The sequence below is a fragment of the Hypomesus transpacificus genome, chromosome 13 (assembly GCF_021917145.1).
Source record: "Hypomesus transpacificus isolate Combined female chromosome 13, fHypTra1, whole genome shotgun sequence".
Taxonomy (NCBI): Eukaryota; Metazoa; Chordata; class Actinopteri; order Osmeriformes; family Osmeridae; genus Hypomesus; species Hypomesus transpacificus.
In genome coordinates, this window is record NC_061072.1 from 14,571,028 (window position 1) to 14,598,668 (window position 27,641).

General features: G+C 49.8%; 3 protein-coding genes and 1 non-coding gene across 8 annotated transcripts; 3 read left to right on the forward strand and 1 right to left on the reverse strand.

Annotated features, from left to right (window-relative positions):
• Positions 1-665: 665 nt before the first annotated feature.
• ppp1r9bb (protein phosphatase 1, regulatory subunit 9Bb) lies at positions 666-14,687 on the forward strand. 3 transcript variants are annotated; one of them, XM_047033037.1, is made up of 12 exons: positions 666-896; positions 1,129-2,691; positions 8,315-8,447; positions 8,872-8,992; positions 9,253-9,357; positions 10,754-10,886; positions 11,904-12,056; positions 12,192-12,245; positions 12,491-12,720; positions 13,096-13,189; positions 13,277-13,331; positions 13,434-14,687. In XM_047033037.1, the coding sequence occupies exons 2-11, from the start codon at positions 1,246-1,248 to the stop codon at positions 13,325-13,327; spliced, it is 2,520 nt and encodes an 839-aa protein (XP_046888993.1). In that variant the 5' UTR covers positions 666-896; positions 1,129-1,245; the 3' UTR covers positions 13,328-13,331; positions 13,434-14,687. The 3 variants fall into 3 exon arrangements, with proteins under 3 accessions (XP_046888993.1, XP_046888992.1, XP_046888991.1); XM_047033036.1 differs by having other exon boundaries at positions 666-917; positions 13,277-14,687; XM_047033035.1 differs by having other exon boundaries at positions 13,277-14,687.
• A 2-nt stretch (positions 14,688-14,689) lies between these two features.
• LOC124476047 (histone-lysine N-methyltransferase PRDM9-like) lies at positions 14,690-19,294 on the reverse strand. Of its 3 annotated transcripts, none has more exons than XM_047033023.1 (7): positions 19,197-19,294; positions 18,728-18,838; positions 18,518-18,619; positions 18,095-18,372; positions 17,748-17,815; positions 17,436-17,626; positions 14,690-17,272 (listed from the first exon to the last, which is right to left on the reverse strand). In XM_047033023.1, the coding sequence occupies exons 2-7, from the start codon at positions 18,825-18,827 to the stop codon at positions 15,201-15,203; spliced, it is 2,811 nt and encodes a 936-aa protein (XP_046888979.1). In that variant the 5' UTR covers positions 18,828-18,838; positions 19,197-19,294; the 3' UTR covers positions 14,690-15,200. The 3 variants fall into 3 exon arrangements, with proteins under 3 accessions (XP_046888979.1, XP_046888981.1, XP_046888982.1); XM_047033025.1 differs by having other exon boundaries at positions 19,219-19,293; XM_047033026.1 differs by lacking the exons at positions 18,728-18,838; positions 19,197-19,294 and having other exon boundaries at positions 18,491-18,564.
• A 282-nt stretch (positions 19,295-19,576) lies between these two features.
• Positions 19,577-19,647, forward strand: trnag-ccc. The gene has a single exon. It is a non-coding gene; the product is annotated as a tRNA-Gly (tRNA).
• Positions 19,648-19,941: 294 nt separating this feature from the next.
• On the forward strand, positions 19,942-26,632 carry fbxw10 (F-box and WD repeat domain containing 10). Its single transcript, XM_047032713.1, has 14 exons — positions 19,942-20,470; positions 20,564-20,749; positions 20,960-21,172; positions 22,086-22,213; positions 22,325-22,441; positions 22,620-22,730; positions 23,141-23,340; positions 23,548-23,669; positions 23,821-23,975; positions 24,090-24,232; positions 24,317-24,475; positions 24,622-24,902; positions 25,285-25,488; positions 25,770-26,632. The coding sequence occupies exons 1-14, from the start codon at positions 19,942-19,944 to the stop codon at positions 26,630-26,632; spliced, it is 3,411 nt and encodes a 1,136-aa protein (XP_046888669.1).
• Positions 26,633-27,641: the final 1,009 nt, after the last annotated feature.

Sequence of the window (27,641 nt, forward strand, 5' to 3'; positions counted from 1 at the left end):
TAAATGAGTCACTGTGTGCATGTGTTGTGCTGCTTGTGTGTGTTTCTCTGTGTTTGAGTGTGGCAGGAGGGGTCTGGGTGCCTGCATGTCTATATAGCATTTATATATTTATATTTATATAGCATGTCTATATAGTAATAACTTAGTTACCAAGCCTTTGATGCAATTATTTTATTATTTCAAATTTGTGTGTGAGAGACAATACTTAAAGTTTAATGATGTTTAATGTATTTTTTCACATATTTAGTATCATCCCTTTTAATGGCAAATCAAATTTTTATTGGCAGTAACTTGGCTCAATACTGGCAGGATGTGCAAAACAAATAGAGATTTGTACGAAGTAGTTGGAATAGGATTACGGATTTGGGAAATGCTAAACTGAAGCCAGTCCTGTGCCAAGTCAAAATGTGGGAAGGAAAACATCTGCTTTGCCATTCTTACAAAAAGAACACGTATGCCACTCATTAAAAAATGAACAATTATAAATCGATACAGAACATAATTTATTATCTTTTTTTGCAGTTGATGCAGGAAGCGAGTGGCAGTGTAAACGGATGTATCATTGGATGCAGTTGACTGAAGCGCTTTCAATTTCATTTCCTCAGGGTCCTACCGCACTACCTATAACGTCAGAATGTCTTAATACACCGGTTTATAGGTTAGGGTATGGCAGGCTTTATATATATGTGTAGTGAAATTCTAAATATTATATGATGAAACACAGAACGGTAGTATTTGATAACGGAGGACTTTAGACAAGTCAAGAACGCAACTAGCACTACGACCCTGCGGCGTCCCTCCTCCATGCAGCAGTCTGCTTTTACGCGAGGACCAGAAATCTGCAGTTCAGAAAATCAAGAGATCAAAATGATGCTGCCAGTGAAAAGGGATTAAACGTAAGCAATCTGTCGTCAGTGGTAAATCCATGGCTCATTACTTACTGTTCCAGTTTACTGCTAATGTTTTAATAAATATACAATTTTTCGTTTCAGTTGTGTAGGTTACTGTTGTAATTACAAGGTAGTCCTTAACAGATGCATCGCGTCCACTCTCCATTGCATAGGATCACATTGGATGAAAGCGGCCTAAAACGTAACTGTATTTGTTTTTCTCCATTTGCTATTCCAGTCAGCAAGGAGACACTATCTCCTCAACAGAATCGACTGTTGGTGGAAAGGGCAGATTTGTGCGTCCACCGGGGGAGACATGCCGTTGCTGAGCATCCGTTGAGACGCTTGACTGACCATGATGAAGACCGAATCCTCATCTTCCAAGAGCCCCGGCTCTGGGTCTACGCTCAGGAGCCCATCCCCGCACAGGAACGCGTACGAGGCGGGGATGCAGGCGCTGAAACCCATGAAGGACAATGCGGCCAACGGAGATGTCCAGGAAGGCCCGCGCGGGCGCAGGTATGGCTCAAACGTGCACCGTATCAAAAACATGTTCATGCAAATGCAGTCTCCATTGGACGGGGAGGGAGGTGAAGAAGCGACCAAAACGAACGACAACGAGAACGAGAAAACGGTGCGTCTGTCACTACCCAGGGCCGGTAGCCTAAACGAGAACGTGGACCATAGTGCATTGCTTAAGCTCGGCTCCACTGTCTCGGAAAGAGTCAATCGGTTCGACCCCAAAGCGGAAAACGGCCACCAGCGGGCCTCGTCACCTAGCTACTCCAAACTGCAGGAGACTCGCCGAATTTTTGAGCAGCAGCAACAGCAGCAGCAACAGCAGCAACAGCAGCAGCAGGAAAAGGCCGCTACCACCCGTGTCTTGCTGAAGACTGATAGAGCCTCGGGCTTCCAGGATGGCAGGCTGGACGTGGTGGCCCGCTTTAACGGCAGCACAGAATCCCTGGACAGCCTGGACACCTCCGACGCGGTGTCGCCCACCGTTAGCCAGCTTAGCGCCGTGTTTGAACGAGCCGCCGAGCTCCGCAACAACCTCCACCGCCTGTCCTCCACCCCTCCACTACCCTCCAGGGGGGTCAGTGCCAAAGTGGGTGTACTCAACTCAAAAATCATCTCCAAGAGGATGCGCACCATTCCGACGGGAAACCAAGAGGAAGACGGTCATAACCAGAGGGACCAGGAACGACCGGCCAGGGGCACCAGGAGTAAAACAGCCGCCTCCGCGTCCGCTGGGACCCTCAACGGTAGCCGAAATGGTGGCCCCGGCGACCCTGCACAGGTTTCTGGGAGCCTAACAGAAGAGTACAGGGCGAAGAGCGCGTCAGACGCAGGAGTAGAGGTCAACGCTGGGGGGAAACCCGTGGAATGTTCAGGAGAGGCTGGCAGCACACTGGTCCAAGCTGAGGTACATGTGGAGAACGGGGGGAGCGCGGCGAAAAGAGAGCCCCTGGCGAGGGAGACCTCCCCCAAGGACGCGAGCGGCGGGCTGGCCGGGCAGGGTGGAGAGAGGGGCCAGGGTGTCGGGGAGGAGAAGGAGGAGGAAGAGAGGACTGGGAAGGAGGATGAGACCGGGGCCGACCAGGTGGATATCAGTACCTACAGCGCGGTGGGGGAGGACTCTGGAGGTAGCCAGGCGGACGAGGAGGAGGAGGAGGAAGAGGAGGAGGAGGAGGATGATAGCTACGACCCCGAGTCCAGCTGCACGGAGATCACAGGGCTTCCTGTGGAGGAGGACCCGCCCACCAGCCGCAAGATCCGCTTCAGCGTGGAGCCCATCAAGGTGAGCTCGAAGCGGCAGAACATCCAAACAGCGCCAGCTTTCACACTACATTATAAACCCGTGCACCCTCATCAAAACAAACCAAGCACACACACATTCTGCTGGCACAGACTGACTGGTTAGTGTCGTCTTGATTGCTCATCAAGGAGTCTTATCCTATCAGGCCTGCTTGTTCTATCTAAATTACCATCTCCATCCCTGCTGATATCCAGTCAAAGATGCACTCAGGCCCACACATAACATTGAAGGCCTGCATGGTTAGTGACATGGTTCATGTTGACCTGGAGCCGGTATGCACCAAGTTCCCTCTCTCTACTTGCTGGAGATAGTTTCCACACATTTGGTAACGGCAGTGCCGGCATTGCCGCTGTGCAGCTGACAGCCCTGAAAGAGCCGGTGTGCCAGATTCTTAACCCCAAATTCAGAGGGAGCTGCCTCACTGTCAATAATTGTTGTGGAGGAACAAAGAGGCTGGATAATTAGCTTTGCTGTCCTATTGTGTGCACAGGGTTGTTGGACCGGGCCGATTAAAGGTCAACAGCCATGCGCTGGGGGGCCATGGGACAGTTTATGGGATGTAGATGCGTAGAGGCGAGAGAGAGAGAGAGAGAGAGAGAGAGAGAGAGAGGGAGAGAGAGAGAGAAATATTGGGTGTGAAATGAGGTGAAGAGGTAGGGTGTTAGAGGAAGGGGGGGGGGGTGGAGAGAGAGCGATAAAAAGAGAGTCGAGGTTTGTGGCTTTTAGAGGAGGCGAAGGTTGGTGGGGGAGGGAGGTGTGAGCTCACGTCATGGTGATGTCTCGGCTTTTGAAAGGGGACTTGATTCCCACTGTCTGCCACTAACCAGGGCTGCAATGACCCAAGGAGGAGCATCCAAGCTCTCCCTGCTCAGCCAGGCTGCCTGTCGCCCCCGGCTTGACTGGTCTAGTCCCCCCACCCCAGTGGGGCCTGACACCGTGCATCACACACTCACACCCAGACCACTGACGGAGGAGAGTCCCTGCTCGGATCACAGCCATTCACGTGGAAAGTTCCGCTTCCTCCGTCTCAATATGATGTTCATCCGCCAGTGTCTTGTCTAGTTTCATAATGCCACCGTTGCAGGGTGGCTTGGTTGTTTTCGATACAGATTTTCATTTTAATTTCCTTGTTGAAGATCCGCGCTGACAGAGTGAACCTGGATGGCAAGCAGCAGTGATACAGTACAGTACATGTTTGGCTTTAGGCTCAGAGAACTGGCCTTCCAGCCACCAGCAGCTGCAGAACCCCCCCCCTCCCCTCTGCCAGCAGCTCCCACTCTATCACAGACGGCTTTGTTATTGAGATGTGGGGGCAGCAGAGAAGTTGGGGGTCAGATTGGAAGTATTTAATAGCTGACGTGTCATGTGACCAGAAGTGCAGTTACAGGGTCACTTTCTTCACTCTGCAACAGGAAGTGTGCTCGTCTATTTGTGGTGAATTATCCCCCCCCCACACTCACACACACACACACACACCTCCCTGTGTGTGTGCTTCAGATGTGGGTCCGTACGAGTCGTTGTTCTGGCGATGTCGTTTGGCCTTTTGTCAGGAACGTTTTTTCCCCATTTCAGTGTGAGCTCCCACCTAACTGGCACAAAGCATGGCTGCTGCTCAGTCTAAACTTCACACGAACAACCTTGTTCCTTCCTCTTGACACCCCTCTTTGTCTACTCTTTTCTTTCATCATCTTTCTTTCTTTTCTTTTTTTTTACTCTCGCGCCTCCTATTTTCCGACCTTATAAAAATAGCTATCATTGGAAGCGGAGCCGACTTGTCTACACAGCTGTACTGGCGGTCTCGCTAAACACGGGAAACAGCTCAAATCTTATTTGTTTGTTTGTTTGCCTTATTGTTTCATGTGTTTATTTTTTTTATTTTTTTACATCTGTGTGTATTAATACGTGTCTGTCCTTTATGACCATGGTACCCAGAGTGTGGATTCAACAGAAGTAAACAGTATCTCTCAACCTTGACCCCCCTCCTACTCCACCTCCCTCTCCATCTCCACCTCTCTCTCCACCTCCCTCTCCATCTCCACCTCCATCTCCACCTCCCTCTCCACCTCCCTCTCCATCTCCACCTCCCTCTCCCTCTCCACCTCCCTCTCCCTCTCCACCTGCCCCCACCTCTCCTTCCACCTCAAGCCCCTGCTCTGTCAGGAGATCCTGCTGCAGCTCAGCTCATCACCAGCCCTGTGCCAGCATCAATCCAAAAAGAATCTGCACACATTAATCCAAATGGATCATTTTATTATCCGTTATTACATTGCATAAAGCCCAAAAAATAAATAAAAAATTCAACAAGCATTACCTCCCAGATGATGTGCAGCTAAGGATGCTAGCGTGACATTGAAAGGTGGATCCTTTCTACCTTGAGAACTCCCTAAACCCCGCAATGGTTCATTCTGACCTATATCCAATATCATCTTGGATTAGACCACAGGGGAGGGTTTTGGGGGAGGTGGCCAGGTGTCCTGAAGCTGTGGTGGGAGCCTGTGTGAGGGCGGGAGTGACTCACAGCCCTTCTGTGTTCTGACGCTAATGTACCAACTGACACACTCCCCACCAGTTAGCCTACGTAAGGTTGCACGCATAAAGCCTGTCACTGTGAAATCATCACAAAACAAACAGACTTCTTCTCTTTGCTGACGCGGACTTCCCTCGGTGAATCTGCTCCACCAGACCAGTGCTGGAGTGCCGGTTTATGTCCTGTTTATGTACAGTTTTATACAGTTACAGTAGTGCCATTGTACTGCTGCTGACCCATAGTCCCTTGCTGCTGTTAGACCAACAATGCTGACCAAACACATGCTGAGCCACCTCACTATGCAACTGTTACCATGACAAAGCAACCGCTTCCATTTGATTGGCTGCAGGGGAGTCTGGCCCAGTGTTCTGTCTCATGGCTGTGGGCACACATCTGCAATCCTGGATTAGAGACCATTTTTAGGAGGATTTGGGAGCAGTTATCTGCCCCTCTGGGCAATGTCCTGTTGAATGTATTCAATCGACTCTGGCAGGAGCTGGACTCTGTGTAGCCAGGAGAGCTTGCTGGAGGTAGCTGACAGACAAGGCTGTCTGTTTCAAGCGCTTTGTTTTGCTTGTTTTGATAAAGGGCTCTTTGCCTGCTCACTGACACCAATTTATCACACAATAGTGGGTTCACTGCAATATTTATCAGGGACAATGAATTGGACTGAGACTCAGAGAGAGTCCTGAAGGATCTCTGTGGGAATAATAATAACTGGTTATTGATGGGACACATGGGGGAGTTTAACAGCTTTGCACAAATCCGATGATGGAACCATACATTTGTATAATGACACAATCATATTCAGTTATATAGCCTAATTATAGTTATAATTGCACAATGAGAACATGTCATGAAAGTGCCAGAGCTGTCTCGGTCGTTGTCCTTAATATGTAGGTTAGCGGCAGAGCTGCTGCTGCTGCTGAGAGACTGTGTGAAACATGCCATACACCCAGCCTGGCCTCCTCCTCACATTCTATTGGTTAGATCCAAAAAGAGATCTTTTTAGGAGAAGGCAGCTGGAGACCGTAACTGACTAAACTTGGTGTCTCCCCCCCCCCCCCCCCCCCCCCCCCCCCCCCCGACCACATCCCAGCGCAAGACCCATCATTTAAGTGGCTCTTTCTCACGGCAACTGCATTGTAAAAATGAAATAAGGGTTGTTGTCACTTACCGGACACATTTAGAACGTTGTACGTTCTAATTGGTTACCCTGCACAGATGCACACAGAGGCTAGAAAGAGAGAGAGAGAGAGAGAAGGGTGGGGTGTGGAAATACTCTCCTCAGCCATCTGTTTGCCACTGTGACCTACTATCTGCCACAACTGGAGCAACGTCCTCCCCCATCCAGCCCAGCCCTCCCTCCCCCACCCGCCCAGCCGTACCCATCCCTACCCCCCACCTCACCCTGCCCTGCCCAGGCCTGCCCCCCACCATGCCCAGCCCCCCACCTTAATCCCAATGTTTGTCTCCCTAAAGGGGAAATGCGCAGTGCTCTCATTGACTGACAGCCTTTTGCTCGAACGTGTGTTCATCTCTGACCATGCTTACAGGCAGGGTGGAGGGGTGGGGGGGAGAGAGAGAGAGAGAGAGAGAGAGAGAGAGAGAGAGAGAGAGAGAGAGAGGGAAAGGAGAGAAGGAGAGAGAAGGGCATCATGTAGGATTGCAATGTTTGTCTCCCCTCAAAGGGATCATCCCATGTAAGCAAATCTCCTTTAGGAAAGAGAGGATCTCTTGCTTGCGTGTGACTGTGTGCGTGTGTATGTATGTGTCAGGTCAGGGAATGGGCTTACTTATTCCTTGTGGCACGTGTAATACTCCTGAACTGTGTTTGGTGTCTGGTGGTGGAGCTGTAGAACGAGGGCACCATTGGGTTCCCTCCCATCTGGAGCGAGCTGCCGGCCTGGGACACGGAGCCCCGTCTGGTCAGACAGGAAGCTGTAATCCACATTAGACTAAGCCATGGAAAAACAGGTCTGAACCACGTGGAGGCTTGTGGCTCCCTCGTTTTCCCTAGTTTTCCCTGGCCGTGAGAGCAGAGGTGGCACTGGTTTGTCTCATTGTCTTTTCGGTTCGGATGTCCTTTCCTGGATGGTTGGTTGGACAGGCCTGGATAGTTCATATCCTTCAGTGGAGGAGGAGGAGGAGGCCTGGCTGAATAGCAAAAGCCAGTGTCAAAAACGGACAAGTGCTTTACTCTGCGGTTGCTACGGAAACCGAGCCCATGTGATCTGCAGACAGCCCTGTTTCGAGCAAAGCGATGCTTCTGCGATACGAGACATATATAGTAGGCACTAAGAGGGGTGGGGGGGATAGGCAAAGACTTTTATCGCGGAGGTTGCTAAACCAAAAGGTTATTTCAACTGGAATGAGCAAAATCAAGGAGGGAGGGGATGACAGGAAAAAGAGAAGGCTGAAAGAAAGGAGAGGGTCAAAAGCAAGACAGAGTGGGTCCTGTGAGATGGAGAGAGTGGCTTGTGGACCCTGTGAGGTGGTGCATATGTAATCAACCCAGGAAGGCCAGAAAGAGACAGAAAGAGAAGAAGGGAGAGAGACAGAGAGAGAGAGAGAGACAGAGAGAGAGAGAGAGAGAGAGAGAGAGAGAGAGAGAGAGAGAGAGGGGGGGGAGGGAGGGAGGGAGGCAGAGTGGCCGACTCTTTTCAAATTCAGCCATGTTGGCAGCTCCCTGTGTGCGAGGCTTGCTAATAGCAGCTGCAGTGCTTCTGCATTAGCATGCCGGAGGTGGTTATGTAACCTGTCATGCTGTTGGTTGAATGTGGGAAGCTATCGGCCCGTCTCTACCTCACAGAGGGCAGCTAAGTGTGGACTGTTTGGTGGTTTGGGGGAAAGAAAGTAAGGAGATACAGTCTCCTTGAGTACAAATCTACATGTCCTCTCACACAAGGAACTTTTTGGGGACAGTCCACTCCCATCCTCGGATCGCGCCGTTCTTACAATGACAGCATGTCGTTTAATCTCATCATGTTCGAGGGATTAATTCCTCCATTCATCCAGCGGCTGAATAAAAGCCAGGCTCGTTGGCTCTGTGACGCTTGACGTTTCCCGTGTCCCCAGGTCTTCGCCACCTATCCCAACGAGGATTATGACCGGCGCAACGAGGACGTGGATCCCATGGCGGCGTCCGCCGAGTACGAGCTGGAGAAGAGGGTGGAGAGGTTGGACCTGTTTCCCGTGGAGCTGGAGAAAGGTTAGGCCACGCTCCTACTTCCCCTCTGACCACGTTCCCACTTCCCCTCTGACCAGCCCCTGCAACTTCCATGCGCAGGGGTTTGTGACATAGCCAGGCTAACATTTCGGAAAAGTTTGTGTAAAACCTATTTGAATGGCGAATAAGACTTAACCAGGCTACACGCACGGACTGTGATTGAGAATGGAGAGTGATGGGAGTTACACCGCCATTGTTCAGACGATAATCAATTGTATTGATCAGTCAGTTGAGATCTCATTTTTCCAACCAACCATCCATCCATGCATTGGACATCCCTCCATCTGGCCAGTTAGTGCTCCCCCCAAGAGGGAACCCCATCACTCCATCATCGGACAATACGTGACAGGAAGGTGTAGTGAGAGGAAGGGAAATTAAACGCGTCCCTCTGTCTTCCTCTCCTCAGATGGCGATGGGCTCGGCATCAGCATCATTGGCATGGGTGCTGGGGCTGACATGGGTCTAGAGAAGCTGGGCATTTTTGTCAAGACAGTCACGGATGCCGGGGCGGCACACAGGGACGGCAGGTACGTGCGAAACAAGTGCACCTTCGGCACTGGAATCACTTACGAAACATCTACCATTCACGATGCACCGCTCATTTACAGTGTATGAAGGCAACTGCTTTTTCCACGTAAATAAATGTTTTATATGCAGTACATAAATGTGTTTTGGGTTCATGGGTCACACATGCATCACACATTTGCTTGCGGCAGGTTGAGCACGTTTTTGAAAAGATACGAAAGGATGCACCAGGTTAGCGCTCACGGCTGTGGTTTCTTTCCAGGATCCAGGTCAACGACCTCATCGTTGAGGTGGACGGGACCAGCCTGGTGGGGGTCACCCAGAACTTTGCTGCCTCTGTCCTCAGGAACACCACAGGAACTGTCAGGTGAGTGAGAGAGGGGGGTGCTTTTCAACGCAACACCCAGAGACACCTGCTGCTTTCGTTTCACTGCTTTTTTCTCGATCATCCAGACTGCAGTTTAATTGCTAGGTTGACATACTATATATAGCTGTGAGCTTGGACTGTAGACAACAGTCCCATGGTACATACTGCGTAGCTCAGTCCAACACAAGGTTTCACATCTTCAGCATTTCTAGAAATAAAATGAAAAACCTAAGACTAAAGTAAACCACCATTTCCTGCCCCCTCCACACCACTCACTACAGATCACAAGTCACCAGGTTACCAATAAGGGGATGTTATCAAAACCTTCTCAGTGTTTCCCACACATAGACTAATTTGTGGCGGTGCGCCACAGAATCAACACCGGCTGCGACATATTGCGTTTCGTCAAAAAACAATTTTTAACACTATTTAGACAGACAGCTATATCAGCGGTCATTCAGCATTAGTGCTGTACTGTAGCTACAGGTCTCGGAAAGTTGAGGCTACTTTTCGCTAGCGTTATGTACCACAAACATGTCTTGATCGAAGGTTCCCCTTCGTTCTTTTGGTGAAAAGTCTCAGGAGCTAGCTGCTTACCCGGCGTCATGGAGCCGACCAGTTACAGCAAATAGTTATTTAGCACTAGCGTTGCTACCTGCATATGCAGAAATTATTTCTTTGTTGTTGTTGATTTTGTGAAGGTGTGAATTATTTTGGATTAATATTTTATATAATAAAGTTCTGTGTTACGAATTATTAACAAATGAATTATTTTGAACTCCCCCGTCTGACATGAAGAACCCCCCCCCCCCCTCCTTGCCCCCCCCTCCCCCCTCCCCCCGCCACAAATAGATTTCAATCTGTGGGAAACACTGCTTCTACAACACATCCTTTTTGAGACACACAGTACAAAAAGTCGCAAGGCGGCCCTTGGAGGGTGACGACAACATGGCCACAGGCGTGAGCGGTATCAGTAAAGAATGCCAGGAGTCTTTCGTGTTTTAACTGTCTCCAGAGAGACTGCTCCCCGGCGCCCTCCTTTGTCACCCTGTCGACTCATTCATAATTCAGGGCTTCGTGGTCTGCGCTATGGGGTAATTGCTAGTGTGTTGTGAGACTTGTGGAAGATCAGGGACCTTCCAGATAGCTCATGCATCATATATAAGCGGAGGATAGGATGAGGACAGTTACTGTTGTGCCTATTCATAAAAATGTCAGTCAGGCAAATAGGATACAGGAAGTATGTCTAAGCATTTAATCACCGGTTAGCACTTTAAAGGATGTTGTGGCCAGCGAAGGAAAGTACCTTCGAGTACGATTCGACATGAAATGACATTTTTGGCACTCGCCGTTGCGTCACTCGTTTTCCTGAAGCGGTTGCGGGGCTCTTGTGCAGGTTTCTGATTGGCAGGGAGAAGCCAGGTGAGCAGAGTGAGGTGGCCCAGCTGATTCAGCAGACCCTGGAGCAGGAACGCTGGCAGAGGGAGATGATGGAGCAACGCTACAACCAGTACATGGACGACCAGGAGGTACAGCAGAGGACACACGGGACCCAAAACACAGCAACACAGCTCCCCGCTTTACAGACACTCACAAAGCATCGAAAAGCATCTTGTTCCTTTGCTTCTGGTTTCCGAAACGCTATAGACAAATGAATAGGTTGTCTCTTAATGAGCATCGTTTGTTTTCACCTTGGTCAGGAAGCCACAGTAACAACAGGGTAATGCAATTTGGACAATTATCTGTGTCTCGGTTAGGATCTGTTTCTCTGACATTTGCTTGGCCTTTCTGTGGTCTGGTTAAAGTCATAGCAAAAATAGCATCTGTGCAAACAAAGAAATAGCTTGCAATGCTTCAGCTAAATCGTGAAAGACACTGGCACATTCTATTAGTCAAAATGACTTTAACAACAAAAATGTCATCAAATAGAATGCCCTTTAACCTTGTAGGGCATATTTTAATCTTCATATTAAGCTTTTTTTAGCCGTTGTATTCACCCATGTGTGGCCTCTATTTCTTTCAGCTTTAGGATTAAGATTTGTGTGCCAATACCATTTTGGACAGAGCTCCCGCAAACTGTATTGGGGCACTGGGCACGGCATCTGTGCTTGTGTTTTCAGGCTACACTAGAATCAAAGCCAACTCATAGGGACTGTTTCCTAAATGAAGTCTTTCTGATATTTTGGCTTCATTCCCACTCCACTGTAAAGTTCAGCTGTGTGCAGGAATGTTTTTGTGTAGGAATTTTTGCCAAAGTCAAATTTGGCTTCCAGGTTCCATTATACCCCCTTTACAACACGTTTGCAGAAAGAACACGTTTGTTCTTTCTACCCCAATGAAAATCAAGCTACACGGAGGATACAGTGCAAGTATTGACAATATTCCATTCCAATCAGAACACTCCGAGCCCCATTTGGGTTTTCATCTAGTGTGTTGCCCCATCTAGTGGCTAATCAGTGCTACATCACCCAACAGAAAACCTTGACTGATGATACTGACCGGGGAATGTTGTGCCTTATGTCTATCATCCCTCCCCCCCTCTCCAGACTGGTGACTATGGCAGCGACGAGGAGGAAGAGGATGAAGAGGAGGCCAGCCCCCCGTATCCGAGTGCCATCGAAGTGTTCGACCTGGCCGAGAATGAAGACATCTCCCCCCTGGAGTCCGACCCTGAGAAACTGGCTCACAAGTACAGAGAGGTGACAAAGAACGTCTTAGATATTACAATATAAACCTTAAAGACAGACAAAAATACTCCCCTGTCTCCCTTTTGAAGTCATATTTTTAGAACACTTTGTTGTGTCCTCAACTGATATTTGCGCGTTTTTTCTCAGCTTCAAATAAAGCACGCAGTCACACAGGCTGAGATTCAGCAGCTGAAAAGGAAGGTAAGGCTGAGCGTTCAAGAACGACACACTCGCAAGCGATAGACACGGTTCTACACCATCACAAACTAGAGACACGGTTCTATCACTGAACTACACAGTCACAAACAATAGACATCGTTCTATTCACACAGGCAGAAACGATAGCCAAGGTTCTATCCACACGGTCACAAACAACAGACACAAGGTCCGTCACGGTTTCTAAAAGACGGCCGGTGTCCCAAAAATGGGTTTATCGTCTCCTACAGATGAACCATGCCGAGCAGGACAAGCAGCGTTGGCGGGTGGACAAGGGCCAGCTGGAGCAGACCTTGACGGAGAACAAGGAGCGCATGGATAAGCTGGAGGGCTACTGGATGGAGGCCCAGTCGCTGTGTCAGGCGGTGGACGAGCACCTGAAGGAGACCCAGGCTCAGTACCAAGCCCTGGAGCGCAAGTACAGCAAGGCCAAGCGCCTCATCAAAGACTACCAGCAGAAGTAAGTGACTTGTGCAGGATGTGGTGTCTTTCATGGAGGGACGGTTTGATGACAAATGTGTCTCTTTATTTATAAGAAACTCACGATAGATAAATAATTTGTGAGGTAAGGCGTGAGGGATTAGGTCGGTACTTTTTAATCAAATGTTCACGTTTTGTCTACTTTAATAGACAGGTTTTAAGTGACGTGTGACAGGAAGGACAGGGTGAGAGAGGGCGGGGTAGACATACAGCAAAGGGCCAAAAGCCAGATTCAATGGCAGGCCACTGCAATAAGGCCTCAGCCTACATGGTACCCACTCTGATCGAGTGAGCCACCGGGGAACGCCCTCAGCCACCACTTTCCATAACTCTTTTCCAACTGCTTGGTCTGCAGGGAGATCGAGTACCTGAAGAAGGAGACCCAACGTTGTGCACAAGATGGAGCCGAGGCCTCCTTGAGAGAAGAGTCCAGCCAGCTTCACGAGCAGGTGGGGGATGACCGTTCACAATGACTCTGACACAGCCAGAGAACCTTGTCCACATCCGTCTCATGTCTGTTTTCGTTATCTTTCCAGGTCGCAGATCTGGAATGCCGAGTTGAGGAGCTGAAATCTGATCCTTTATAAATCAAATTGAAGTCCATAAGGGTGATGCGGTGAATGAGAATGTTGTGTCGTTGTACTGTCAGTGAACCCTGTCAGTTAACCCAGGGTATTTCTTGTCTCGGACTTGAGCTTGGTTTCTGGTTGCATAGGTTGATGTTCAGTATCCTCAGGCTTTGAACTGCTGCATATGAACTCAAATCTCCATCATCCTTTTGGTTTCTTACCTGTTCTGTTAACACTTCCCATTTGGGGGGAAAAACTGCCTGTGGCTACAGATTTGTCTAACAGTGTTATCAGCGTTTTTCTTAGCCATGGAATACTGACAAGGACGTTGATTGAACTTTGTGCCGTTTTCTGATTATTTCCAGTGTTCAGTATTTGACCATTTGGTCGCAATGATGTGTTTGTGTGAATTGCAGGCCAGGCTTTTGATTTGAATTGCCTTTACAACAAGTTCCTTTGTTTTCTTTTGTTCACCCTCTTGTTTTGTGAAAATCTTTTGCTTTTCTGGGATTGTACAAAAGTGCTCCCGTTTGTGGTTTATCAAACAAAGTTTGGTTTGTATATATTTTTTATTAATATATGTATAACATTTACCATAATATAACTAATGAGATCATGGATCGTTGCATTATGATTATTGCGAAGAGGGATGTGTACATTGCACTGAGGGAGACTGTTGCTATGGTGCTTCACTGGAGTGAAAACATATATATATGAAATGTATATTGTCCAGACATGATGTGGAACCCGACATTTGAAGGGGTTCCAATCCACTGAAGAGACACACTTGTAATGTTTCCACGTTAACTTCCTTGACATCAGGGAAAGACTCCTTAAACCCCTTCCTCCTTAACGTCACAAGGACAAACACCCGACCAACGGCGACAGACTGTAGTCGCACATTTTGTCCGATACAGGACAACTACTGAGGTCACTTGAGCATTGGGGACCCGAGTGGACTGAAACGGTACACAGCTTCACCAGCAGCTGCCCTCCCCGTGCAGATTCTCTGCAGAGCACACAGAACCACTGCCAGATCCACACTGCTTCAGTCTGGGGGAAACCTTTAAAACCTTCACTCCTGTTAAGTCTCAGTATGTTTGTATAGTTTAAGATTAGATGCAGATATTTTACTCATGTTTAATATGGTGAATGCTGTAAGACAAGCTCATGGATAAAACAAAAAACAAATGTGGTGATAAAAGCAATGAAAATGGACGAGACAATGACATGTACTGGATCTGTCAGAGAAAGATGGTTCTAGCAAAGCTCACGAAGAGAAGAAATATGTCATGGGCATGATTAAGTATTTTCATAAGATTCTAGGCTTGTACAGGGCACATGCTTTGCATTATATGTTTTGTGGAATAAATGGTCAAGTGATGTTGAAGTCATTTTATTTAAAAAACAAGAAGCCTTCCAAAAGGTACATTCTTTGCAAAGTCAATTTTAGAAAACTATTTTAGAAAACTATAGCAAGCAAAAAATCCTGATTCATTTGAGGACACTCAAAGGGCAAGAGTATAGCATGACCAGCACAGTTAAGTGGCACATTAATGCTTGTTATGGGAGTAAAAATAAATTATGACAGAACAAATTAACATTACACAATTATACAACATGACAGAACTGGGCTTTTTCTAGTGCTTTCTATTGAGGAAGCACTTACAAAGCGCAAGATAAAACGCATCTAGAATTAAGGGACGACAAGCCCTATTGCCAAACCTTGAATTAAAGTTCAACAAAATAAAAACCTACGTGTACAATGCTAATGAAGCACGAAGCCCTTGGGAAGCTCAACAATAAGTATTGATTTGAAGTCAAACAGAAACGTGGGTGCGTCATGGCAACGTCACACCCAATGTGCATCTCTGAAAGCGACCCGTGTGCCTTAGTACGTGTGCATTTTCTGGTGGTGCCTCTTCAAGTGATAACCTCGCGAAAAGCTCTTCCCACACTGGGTGCATTTGAACAGTCTCTGGCCGCTGTGGAGGAGCTGGTGAGCCTTCAGGCTCTGGGGGCGGCTGAAGCTCTTGCCGCACTCGGAGCACTGGTGGGGCCTCACGCCCGTGTGCTTCCCCTCGTGCCGCTTCAGGTCCCCGGACTGGCGGAAGCTCTCCCCGCAGTGGGTGCACAGGTAGGGCTTCTCCCCCGTGTGCGTTCGGATGTGGACGTTGAGCTGGCCGATGAGCATGAAGCACTTGTCGCAGTGCGGGCAGCGGTGGGGTTTCTCCCCCGTGTGGAACAGGTGGTGCTGCTTGAGGGCGTACAGGCAGGAGAAGCCCTTGCCGCACTCGGTGCACAGGTAGAGGATCTCGCTCTGCTTCATGCACTTGTGGGCCTTGAAGCTCTTGAAGGAGTTGTAGGACTTGCCGCATTTGGCGCAGCGGTGCGCCTCGTCGGCGTCGTCGGCGCGTGGCGACGCCTCGCCGGAGCCCAGCAGGGAGACGAACTCCACCGGATGGTGCCTCTTCACGTGCTTGTCCAGGTACAGCTTGGACGTGAACGAGAACTGGCAGTGGGAGCACGGGAAGATCTCCGAGGTGAACTGGACCTTCCTGCACGAGTCCATCTCCCGGTGCCGCTTGAGGGCCGCCGGCCGCGTGAAGAGATGGCCGCAGTCGTCGCAGGGGTAGGTCTTCCCCGAGTGCGTGACGCGCTCGTGCCGCAGGAGGTTGCCGTACTTTTTGAAGACGGCGCCGCACTTGGGGCAGATGTACGGGCCCTCCTTGGACTTGGAGCACTCGTGGCCCTCCAGCGCCTCGGGGTCGGCGAACGTTCCCTTGCATTCCGCGCAGCCGTGCGCCGTCGCCTCGCCGTCCAGCCCGTCTGGAGGTTCGGAGTCGGGCGCTTCCGGGCTGCCCTGCTCCCTCGGGACTGGGCCTGGGGATTTCCTCTTCACGGTCGACTGCCTACGTTTGGGCGCTATGAGCCTGGTGATGGCTGACAGCCTCGACCTGCTTCCCAGGTGCTTCATTCTCTGGGAGCGAGGCCTGGTGGTGACTCCAGCCGTCTGGGCCACCGACAGCGGCGCTACGAAGGTCGGGTCTGGGTCCTCGGACTCATCCACAGGCACCCGGTTCTCTTCTTCATCCTCGGAGGCTACGTCTGCCATCTGGGTCTTCTTCTTCTGTCTCTGGTGAACCTGTAGGTGCTTGTCCAGGTCGGACGACTGGCTGAAACACCTCTTACACTGGCTGCAACAGTAGGGTTTCAGCGTGTCGGAGTGGACGTTTTGTTGGTGTCTTTTGAGGTGGTATTCGTTCGTGAACACCCTCTCGCAAAGGGAACACTTGTGGGATTCCTCTTCCGATACCCCACTGGCGTCCTCTGTGATGGCTGGCGGGGGTTCTGAAGTACCATTGGTTGCAGGATTTAACGGATCCGGTGGATTTTCTGTTGGAGAGGGGTGTTCCGATTCTGTGGGTTCAGCCCCAGGCGAGGACGGGCAGTTGGGTGAGGCGCTGACGGCGAGGGTCACTTTCACCCGCCTCAACGGCCTCTTTTGGTGAGTCAGCTGGTGCCGACGCAGGCCAGACGACTGGCTGAAACACCTCTTGCAGTGGATGCAGCAGTAGGGCCGTGTCCGCAGGTGGACGCTTTGCTTGTGTCTTTTCAGGTGGTGGGAGTACATGAACACCTTGCCACACTGGGAGCACTTGTTGGGGTTGTCCTCCAGTTTGTCCTCGCCCGACGCCTCCGCTGGGCCCGACGGAGACAGCGCCGCGGCCCCGTTGGTCGGCGGACCCTCCGGCTCCGTCGCACCGCCGGGGAGGAGGTCTACCAGTTTAGGGGGAAGACTTGGGTGGTGTCCACATACGGGGGCCTCTGGCCCGGGTAACGCAGGGGCCTCCTCTATGGCTTCGGGATGGCAGCTTTCTGTGTGTCTCTGCAGGTAGCACTCTGTGGTGAAGGAGAGCGGACACTGGGCGCAGAGGAACATCTGCGAAGGCGTGCCGTCCTCTGGAACAGAACGCAGAAGACAGTTCAGAGATGTCTGGGAAGCATACTAACCAGCTTACACAGCACACAAGCATCTATCCTTACAGCGTCAACACAGCGACACGCGTTATGAAGTTCTCAACCGGGAAACCCGACGAAAATCATGCGGAGAGACGACAACTACCTGCGGGAGTGCACTTCCGGAACCAGATCTGGTTCCAGGCGTCTGTAGGCTGGCTGACGAACTGGTTACTGGGCCACACCATCAGCTCCTCTCCCGCGAGTATGGAGCGGCAGCAGTGGAACAGGACACTCCCCCGGCACTGGACGACCAACAGGTTCGTCTCTTCCTCGTGGCGAGCGCAATTGACGTACCTGGGGGAGACGGGCGAGAAACGGAGGGAGGTCTGTGACCGCGCTCCGTCACGGTCACGGACAGGCGGACACAGGGTGCGAGGCAGCCGGACTGCAACGCCACGTGGGAAACCACGGTTACCTCATCCAGTTGGATTGTGTTTCCCTCGACGCGTCGATGTACTCGTACTCGCCCGTTCTTTTGCAAACCTGGGAAATCAAGAGTATTGCTTCAACTGGAAGTATTGATTGACTGGCAAAACAGCACGAACGGCGATATCTTGAGTTTGCATCACCGAGAGCGCTGAACCTCTGCACCACGGAACAACCACTGCATTGCAACTCAGATCGGTAGCTGAGAAATATGCGCTAAACAATACATCGACATGTAAGCCCATTCAGTAAGCAGATGCCTTTATCCAAAGTGACACCATCTAGCTGAATTCTGCGTAAAGTGGCAGCTTGGCTGGCTGATGTCTTAACGCTCACCTCCCAGGAGTAGTCACTGTTCACGGCCTCCTCTTCGGTGACGATCTCTCCCTCATAAGGCCCAAAGTGCATCCCTGGAGACACAGTTGGCCCCTGGTTCATGACCCCTAGTCCTGCACCTGGGATGCTGGACCTGCCAATCATCAGGCCATGAGGCAGCGTGAGCAGAGCCCTCTGGGGGACTCCTGTTGCAGTGGGGGAGTCCAGCACGAAGGACGGCCCGACACCACCCTGGAGGTCACACTGGTCTTTGAACAGGTTATGGCACTCCTCACAATCTGTAACAAAAAACAAACAATGTTTCTCATGAAACAGAGTCCTGTAATGCCCGTTGGATAATCAGCTCGGCGAACGATGATTGGAAATCAATGTCATAAGCAGGTAGAGGTGAAGCACCTCTCAAGGAACAACGTGCTCACTCACAGATGTTGTCTGTGGGTGGAGGGTCATCCTCCTCTTGAACCATGGTCTCCATGGTTTCCAAGACATTTTGGATAGGACTCACAGTTTGCTCCTCGAGTAAAACTGCAGTGCAAAACAAAAACTAAACTGAGCATGAATTGAATATTTTCTCCCTGCAGTACAAGTACTACAATTTGGGAGCCCTGACTCCAGGACTTTTTGGAGTCTTACCAGTAGTGGTGTTGCCATCGCAAGGTTGGTATTCCTCTGTTACAATGATCACTTCCGTGACAGTCTCTGCCCACTCTACGATGCTGCCCCTCTCTGACATAGGTGCAAACTCTAAAATGGACACAAATGAGTGTGCATTTAACACTGGCTATCACACTGTTTCACAGCCAGCACAACTAGTTAGCCTATTACAATGTTGTTTATCTGGCATTAGATAATAGCTGTGATACTGCTGTAGTCTCAGACGACTGAGTCGGCCAAGTTGGTTAAATGTCACACAACAGTAGTTAGCTGCCACTACTAGAGATATGTACTGCTATGTACTGTAGCTAGCTAGCATTAGCCTAGCGAACGTACAAGTAGCTAACAAGCTAGCTAGGTTAAAACAGCTGCCAAGTCCAGATGTAGGAATTGTGTGTCTTAAAAGCTACTTAAGTTAGGCTAGCTACATGAGGGCATGTTTACCAACCTGAAAAAGCTAGCTAACTAACCCGTTATTGCTTAATGGTGACAGCTAGATACGATATCCGTAGAGTAGACTACACAAGCTAGCTAGACGAGCCGCCAAAATACGCATTAGGGGAAGCGTCATGAACCGACGCAAATCAAAACACATTTTCAAAATAAAAGTCAGTTAACCAAATGTTTCTAGCAATGGTTATGATCAAGTACAAAACAACTGGCCTAGCTCTATGAAGTAATGTAAATGCTCTCCATAGCCAGCTAATGTCTTGGAACTTTGTCGACAAATCGACCGCTGAAATAACACCAATTTTAACCAATTACAAACGTTTGTGAAATATTTTTACGTAAAATTTCTAGTTGCTTAAACCACAAATGTTAACATCGGCGCCGCTGGTGTAGTGGTATCATGCAAGATTCCCATTCTTGCGACCCGGGTTCGATTCCCGGGCGGCGCACGGATTATTTTTGTTTTGGTACATGCAGACACATAATTGCCCTTATGGGATGTTAGAATATCGAAGTTTAAATGTCGTTTTATTTGCAAAGTATAGTTGACCCAAAACAAAGCCATTGAGTCATATTTACTATCTGTAGTATCGGTTGCTTGCGTTGCATGGCAACAAAGCAATCAGCTTGCTACACACCGACTTCTAACTTCTCAATAGTAAGCTAGTCAGACCAGAGCGACTATTTCACGGAAACAGATCCAATTTGTCTGAATTGTCCACGCGCAAAGAGCAGACTACACAATGAAACACTTTGAATATCAACAGTGTATGTTACAAATCGACTCTGCAAAAGAGGTCTGTTGCAAAGTGAATGATGAAGATTTTCACATCTGCGGAACTTGCCAATCATGTATCTTCACTTCTAAGCTTTCGGATTCAACTCATTGGTTGTGGCGCGCTGGAGACTCGTCCAAACGGAGATTCCTCACTGGCATCCTCATGCGCTGTCATAGTGTCGACATTCTTGAAAATGTTCAAAATGTTCTTCAAGTGACATTTGGGAAAGACTTCACCTATAGTAGGTCTAAACCGAAGCCAAGTTTGCCTAAAGACATGACCACTTGGAGTTCGGACCGAGCGCTTGATACAAAAGTTCTTGGTGCGGAAATGTTGGACACTTGGGATTGGTTTAGTCGCAGTCACCACTGGATAAAATGTAACTATCTTTTGGGAATTCTGTCTCTTTGTGACACCGATCTTCTTCACATGCTGGGAAACCTAACAAGTGTGCTTTTGGTGAGAGAAAAACGGTCTTTTCTTCAGTTTAACGGTAAGCATCATCCAAATTGCCATTCCCATTATAATAGTCCACGTATTACAATGCAGATACAAAATCAAAACAGACTTTTATCTTATTTATCAGCTCAGGATGATGAACCGGAGGACGAGGCCTCCTCAATTGCGGAGTCTAGTCACACCTTCAATTCCCTGGATCATCCTGACTTGGAGCTTCTTGTCCGAACCAGTTCCTTTTATGATCCAATAGACCATGACACTGACTTAAGCACTCTTACTGCTGGGCTGAAGGTTTCCCATACCTCAGAACTGTGTGAGTGAACAGGATGAATGACGGACATGTACTATCCATACAAGATGTGTGGCTTTTTAAGGGCAACTGAAGCTTCCAATTACATTGCGTGCTGTGTTCAATGGAGATTGATCAATCTTGTTTTCTCATGCTCAAATTCACTTTCTTACCTCCTCTTTGTCCCTTTACGATCGTCGAACTCACAACATGTTTTTTTTCTGCGTTTCCCAGCTAAGAACAGGCAGCTTACATCTGTTACTCCTGGAACCTTATCGAGCCTTGGCAGAATGTTCACTAAGGAAGAACAGTGTGAAGCAAGTGACACAGACTCCGATGACCCTGCTCTCACGGTGGTCCCAAGGTCCTCTAAGTCACTGTCTGGGGTCAGTCGAAACAGAGACTTCATCCGGGGTCTCCCTGTTCATATCGCAAAGTATATCTTAGGTAAGCCCTCTTTTCAGTGAACTGAATTATTGTTATAATTATAACCTCTGTGTACATGTTACTGTCATGCCAAAGTCTCACTTTTGGCCATTTGAAGGTAATACTATCCCCACCCCAAGGCCCTGGCCGCAAACACACCCCCACACCCCCCATGGTTGATCACATTGCAGATTAAATATCTCACGTGAACTTGTGTGCACTTATGGCCTCACATGCCACCTGATATCCACTGTGCTCCTTCGAAGGGAATGAGTGTACTCTGCTCTGGTCCCATTGTGTATGCGGACGTACCTGTTGACATATCCTTGAGTCAGCACCATGAAGACACAGAGCACTGTCATGGTGATGACTACTCAGGGGTCCTTGTTAATAGATAAAGCTATCTCTCCCCCTCCCCCTCCCCCTCCCCCTCCCCCTCCCCCTCCCCCTCCCTCTCTCTCTCTCTCTCTCTCTCTCTCTCTCTCTCTCTCTCTCTCTCTCTCTCTCTCTCTCTCTCTCTCTCTCTCTCTCTCTCTCTCTCTCTCTCTCTCTCTCTCTCTGTCTCCATTAATGCCCTAAGACAACTAAATCAGCTTGACAACTAGTTCATAAACACTAGGTATCTCCCCTGGGACATGCTGCACAAACTGTCTTATTTGTTGTGTTTTTATAGTCTTGGGTTTCAAATATTTTTGCACGCTGTCTAGCATTTGAACCACATTGCCTGTGCATTGAGAGAAAATGCATGCCACTGCATTCTTCAAACACATTATTACATCATGATGGTTTCCATGGAGAAACAAAAGCTATAATTGCAATCAGCCATTCTGAGTTCATCACCAATAACCCTCATTCAATCGACTGGCAGCTACCTCTGGGGGATGGCCACTTGCCATATGCTAAGAGACTCATAGGTGACATCTATGTGTTTTAGGCTTGCTAGACAAGACCTCTTTGGGCATCTGCCGAGATGTCTCCCGACATTGGCGTTACCTCACAGAGGGTACCCAGGAAGACATTAACGCCATAAGAACCAAGCAGAACCAAGCAATGATGATGCAGGTAAGTCCAAGACATCTGCTCAGCTCGTCAATCCATAATCATGTTTCTATTGCATTATTCCTATTGAGTTGATGACATAGAAAAATACAAATACACACCTGGTGCTTCCAGGGGAGCACTCATAGTGGACCAAGCCCTGTCTATGCCAAGATCCAAGAGATCCTGGTGCCTCTTCGAGATGATGAGAAGCACATGCACCCTGTTGACTGCTTCTCCAAAGTCCGAAAGGTAAACACGAGTTCACCGTGTCAGTAGCTGGATCTGTCCAGCCCTTAGATCTTAGCAAGCCAATCAAAATCCAGGAATGGTCATTGGCTGTGTGCGGGTAGAACGTAAGCTACTATGGATTTAAATCAGACTGATGCTTTTCTGCGCCGCCCTGTGTCCATGTCTGTTGGCTCAACAGGACAGGAGTTTTGAGGCCGTCTACGCGGACGTTCGAACCAAGGTCCTGGAAATGGAGGAACGGAATGTGTTCTGCGGAGAGTACAACGTTGCCGTGCTGCTTGACAGGTTAGTGTTGTTGCCGTTTCATTCAAAAATGAATGAAACACCAGGAAACGTAGTCTGAGTTGCTGCACAATGAAACTGCACTCATTCCTCGACTATCGACTGCTGATGCCGGTGTGTACGTACGGAAGTTCTATTGAAACAGGTTCCTTCAAGAGGATATTTTAAACTGTTTTATTGTCCTACAAACAGCAGAAAGAACGTTAGTTCATAGACCGGCGGTCTGACATGAAAAACAACTCCAGTGATGAGTGACTGTTAGAATGATTGATAGTGTATAGTTGATACTGATCCTTGCTAATCTGCTGTACTTTGCACATGCACTATTTATATGTGCCATTGGGTAAAAGTGTCTGTTGAATGAATAAACTGGAAGACCCAGCTAGTACCTTAGGAATGTGCTTGCTTCTCAGAGAGGACAGCTCTCGGGTGGCGGACTACAGCGGGGGGCAGTTGGTGGCCACGGGCTCCAAGGACCGTAGCGTGCGCCTGCTGGACCTGGTGTCCCAGAGGGAGGTGTCCCCCGTCATCCAGGGCCACGCGGGCAGCATCCGGGCCCTGCTGCTCTGTGAGCGGAGAGGCCTGCTGATCAGCGGCAGCTACGACCTCAGCATCAGGTCAGCGACACCAGCCAAGCCTGACACGATCAAGTCTCCTCATCCTCCATATTTCCCCGCCGGCCCCAAATGTCTGCCGCCTGTGGATTGATGAAGTGTGAACTTGTCTCTCATTCACATAGGAGTCTTTGTGAATCGTGTGACGGTTTCTCTACAGAAAATAAGTATACCAGTTGGGATTTTGCAGTTTAGCTGTTTTCTATTTAGGTGTTGGAATCTAAAGACCGGAGCCTGCCTTGTTTATCTGTCCGGACACTCGGGCACCATCAACTGCCTGGACCTGCACGGTAACAGACTAGTATCAGGTGCCAAAGACTGCCATGTTAAAGGTAAGGCCTCCTCACACTCACCTTAGCTCCTGTCTTGGTCCCACGGGACAATTAGAGCAGGTAGCCACATCTCTCTCTCTCTCTCTCTCTCTCTCTCTCTCTCTCTCTCTCTCTCTCTCTCTCTCTCTCTCTCTCTCTCTCTCTCTGCTAGTGTGGAATTTGCAGACAGGGACGTGCTACAACAAGCTCAAGTTCAAGCACAACAGCCCCGTCCTGTGCGTGAAGTTGAACGAGGCGTTTGTGCTGAGCAGCTGTGAGAAAGGCCTGGTGAAGATGTGGGACTTGGAGACCGCCTCAGAGGTCAAGGTGAGAGGCGACTCTGCATCTCCGCCCACAAAACATATTTGCAGTTTGAGATAGAAAATGCGACGTTCCGATTGAAACGGTCTCTCCATCGACTCGTCAACCCGCTAATCCTAGGTTATAGATGCCCACCAGAGCTCCGTCAAATGCCTGTTCTTTGACTCTTGGCACATCCTCTCGGGGGGTTTGGATGGTCAGGTCATGGCATGGAGCACCAACCGTGACATGGACAGGTGCCTAATGACCTACTGCCACCCCAAGTAAGCATGACCGCCCACTTCGCTGACTGCGCAGTCTCTGTATGTAAGGTGGAGGTGCTCTGACTGGACCAGTTATCCCCACAGGGAGGTCTTGACGCTGACCCTCCTCTACCTCCGTGTCATCACCGGATGCGTGGACGGAAAGATCCGGATCTTCAACTTCCTGTCCGGGGAGTGCCTGAGGGTCATAAGGGCCGGTGGTCAAAAGAGTCCGGTGCAGTCCCTTCACATCCACAACGACAAGTGAGCTCTCTAAAACCCAAACTCACCCCTCTTCCGTTCACGCCAACTCTACCCTCTTAGAAGGGGAACGTCTCACTGCGGCCGTCTCTATTTTGTTCCTCCTCCCTGGCTGACGGTTAGTCTTCCTCCCCTTCCTTCCCCCCCAGCATTGTCGTGAACACACATAGCAGCGTCATGCTCTATCAGTTCGCCAAGATAGACTGGGACTATAAGCTGTGCGCTGAGAAGGATGAGCTGGCGGTCAACACGGGGTCCACTAGGAGCATACTCCGGAACGTCCCCTATCCCTCTGTGCGGGCCGAGCGCATGGCACACGTGGGCACTGCCAACAGGAAGATTTTCGACAGAGAGGGGACGACGTCTGAAAAGCCTGCCCTGTCACACCACGCCCGGTTCCTGTCTGCCCCCAGCATGCGGCGGGCACAGGGTGAGTAGAATAGAGCTGGTTAAAAAGTATTAAGCTATCTGTAGATTGGAGGGAGAATCTAAACACACAATACACACTGTCGGTAACAAAGTCTCTCTGAGGCATGAAGGTCAGAGGAGAGAATTTATAGTAGGAAGGGAACAACAAAGATAAATCCTTGATCCCTTCCACAGACAGTGAAAAACAACTGACAGCCAGGTATCATAATATATCATATTCTGGCACAAGTGAGCTATTCGTTAGAGCAGTTGACTGCAGATCAAGAGTTCACGGGTTTAAATCCCCCCTATGCTGTACATCACTTTGGAGTAAAAGCTCCCGCTCACAGATCACATGACCACGCGGTCGTGACCGTGGTCGGGGTCGTGTCGTGTTTCCTCAGCGGCCCAGCAGGAGTCCCTGAGACCGGCCTCGTGGAGCGAGTTGCAGGGAGCGCGGCGGAGCATGACCTTCATAGACCTGCAGCGAGAGTTCATCAGCCAGCCCCCCTCAGCCCTGGCCCCCGGCAGGCCTGTGAGCGGCTACAGCCGGGACCCCCAGAGCAGGGCCGGCCACAAGGCTAGGACAGCCCCCAGCAGCAGCTCAGGTCGGTGGGCTGCAGAAGAGCCTCAGCTCTCCCGAGACTCTCTCTCACGTCATGTCTCAAGTTTCAGCTTTATTTAAGTAGAAGTAAAAGTATGTTGGGATTTCGTGCTGCTCCGATCCTTAAGTCAAATCCTTCAAAACTGGAATTATGGAAAGTGGAACCTTAAATCCTACAGTAGGCCTTGGTTCAATGTCTTCATTTATAAATCCTTATGATTTGTGTGACAAAGGGGGGGGGTTCGTTTTATCTTTTAATCCTAGCTTACGTTTCTTCACTCACAGCGAGAGAGTCCTTTGTGACCACCAGGTGGGTTATGACCCAGAGTGAGAAGGCAGTCCTGGAGCGGGTCAAGAAGAGGGGTCCCCATCGACCCCTGACCTCCGACAACATCCTGCTGAGGTTGAACAGCGCCAGGAAGCCCACAGACCAGGCGGCCGTCAACATGGAGCTCAATGCCAGGGTGCGTGACGCCTGGGGCTCCCCCCCGCCCCCGCCCTCCCCCCCATCCCCGCAGCACAAGGACCCCCACCCCCCCAAAAAGAAGCCCCACCCCTCACCGCCCCAGGCCTTCCAGGGCATGACCAAGACCCACGTCCCTCTCATCACCACGCCCCTGGACCTCAAAACAAGGTTCTCCGTCCACAGGCCGGACGTCCGCTCCAGCCTCCCCTCAGCCACCCTGGTGCGCCCCCAAACAGGCCTGGGCCCTGGAGAGCCTCCGCCTCAGCACCGGCGCCCCCAGAGCTCCCCTAGCCTGGGGAAGGCAGCGCGGAGGGTGGGCGCCTTCACCACGACGGCCCTGGAGGATTCGGCGGCGCCGCAGCACATGTTTATGACGACGAAGTGTGCCCGCCCCGGGCACCGCGTGGACTTCCAGATGCCGGGCAAGACGACCCCCGCCCACCGGGCTCTGGACCCCTTCAGGGAGCGAGGGGGCTTCAGTCTGCACACTGACAGCCAGCTGGAGGAGGTCCTGAGGGCACAGGCCCAGAGCCAGGAGCGGGACCAGGGGTCCTCTGCTAGGAAGCAGGAGAGGCAGAGGAAGAGGATGTTGAGGATGAAGAGGAAAGGTCACCCCATGACTGACTACACCAAGGAGAACCAGGTGTACGCGCCTGAGCTTGGACCCGATGCTTACATCTGAGACACACACCTGCACCAGACACGGAGACACACTGAGACACACATCTTTCTAGGCTATTTCCTTTTGAAAAGGCATACAGTTAGCAGAGGTTTCTTTTTTTTTTAAACAGATGATTCCGAATCATTTTAAGTCATACATTTTTCTCAAATCATTTTTGAATCGTTTGCTTGCTTGTACCGGACCTAATAATGCAGCATTCATGTTTTAAAAGAGGCCATCAATGGCAGAGGAGTTTGAATGTGTCTCTGTACCGTGTCCTAGAACGTACAGTATATATCTATATTATCACTCTGTAATCTATGATCTTTATCGGTGACTGGAGATAGCAGGATACTTTTCATCTGTACCAATAAATGATTTGACCTCACATACTGCCGGTTCACGTCTAAAAGTCTTTCTAAACCATACTGAATGTTACATGGGTGACCAGCAGAGGTCAGAATTGTATTGTTCTGGATCTTGGATGATGCTTAACCCAGGTTGGGTACATCTGTGACTGGGTCTTTTTTACTTCATTATTCAAGCGAAAAGCTAATTTAGATAGAAAGATAACTTGAATTTCAGTAGATTGTGGGTATAGTGGGCTGCTATGGTTGGACTGTTATTCAAACGGTCAATGCATGGAAAAAGACTGAATGGGTAGTTTAAAATCAGACATTGAGTCGGCATTTCACGCATTTCAAACTCTGTCCAGCTAACCAGCCACAATGCTCACTCACTACCCCTCTGATCCCTCAAAAGGGAACTATGAGGTCATCAGAACGAGACCAATTCTTTGAGTCGCCCTGGCCAGCGACAGCCATTCAACCTGTCACCTGCCCTCTGGCCCCGGAGCTTGGAGACATCAATAAGGGTGTGTGTGTGGGGGGAGGGGGGGCTGCCTTTGACGGTTGCAGCACAGCAGCTGGCCAGTAGCAGGACAGAAAGAGCTAGAAGAAAGTGGAGGCAGGGGAGGACAGCCCTCTCTCAGAGACGGTCTGTAGCGAATTCGATTTAATCTGTAGATAAT

Excerpts from the sequence above, each read along its gene's own strand:
- ppp1r9bb (XM_047033036.1), top strand. The coding sequence starts at position 1,246 with ATGATGAAGACCGAATCCTCATCTTCCAAGAGCCCCGGCTCTGGGTCT. Across the intron at positions 8,993-9,252 it reads GCGGCACACAGGGACGGCAG|GATCCAGGTCAACGACCTCA; the intron begins GTACGTGCGAAA and ends GTTTCTTTCCAG. Across the intron at positions 13,190-13,276 it reads CCAGCCAGCTTCACGAGCAG|GTCGCAGATCTGGAATGCCG; the intron begins GTGGGGGATGAC and ends TTATCTTTCCAG.
- LOC124476047 (XM_047033023.1), bottom strand. The coding sequence starts at position 18,827 with ATGTCAGAGAGGGGCAGCATCGTAGAGTGGGCAGAGACTGTCACGGAA. Across the intron at positions 18,620-18,727 it reads CGATGGCAACACCACTACTG|TTTTACTCGAGGAGCAAACT; the intron begins GTAAGACTCCAA and ends TTTGCACTGCAG. Across the intron at positions 18,373-18,517 it reads TCCACCCACAGACAACATCT|ATTGTGAGGAGTGCCATAAC; the intron begins GTGAGTGAGCAC and ends TTTTTGTTACAG.
- fbxw10 (XM_047032713.1), top strand. The coding sequence starts at position 19,942 with ATGAAACACTTTGAATATCAACAGTGTATGTTACAAATCGACTCTGCA. Across the intron at positions 22,731-23,140 it reads CCGTGCTGCTTGACAGGTTA|GACAGCTCTCGGGTGGCGGA; the intron begins GTGTTGTTGCCG and ends CTTCTCAGAGAG. Across the intron at positions 23,976-24,089 it reads AGACCGCCTCAGAGGTCAAG|GTTATAGATGCCCACCAGAG; the intron begins GTGAGAGGCGAC and ends CGCTAATCCTAG.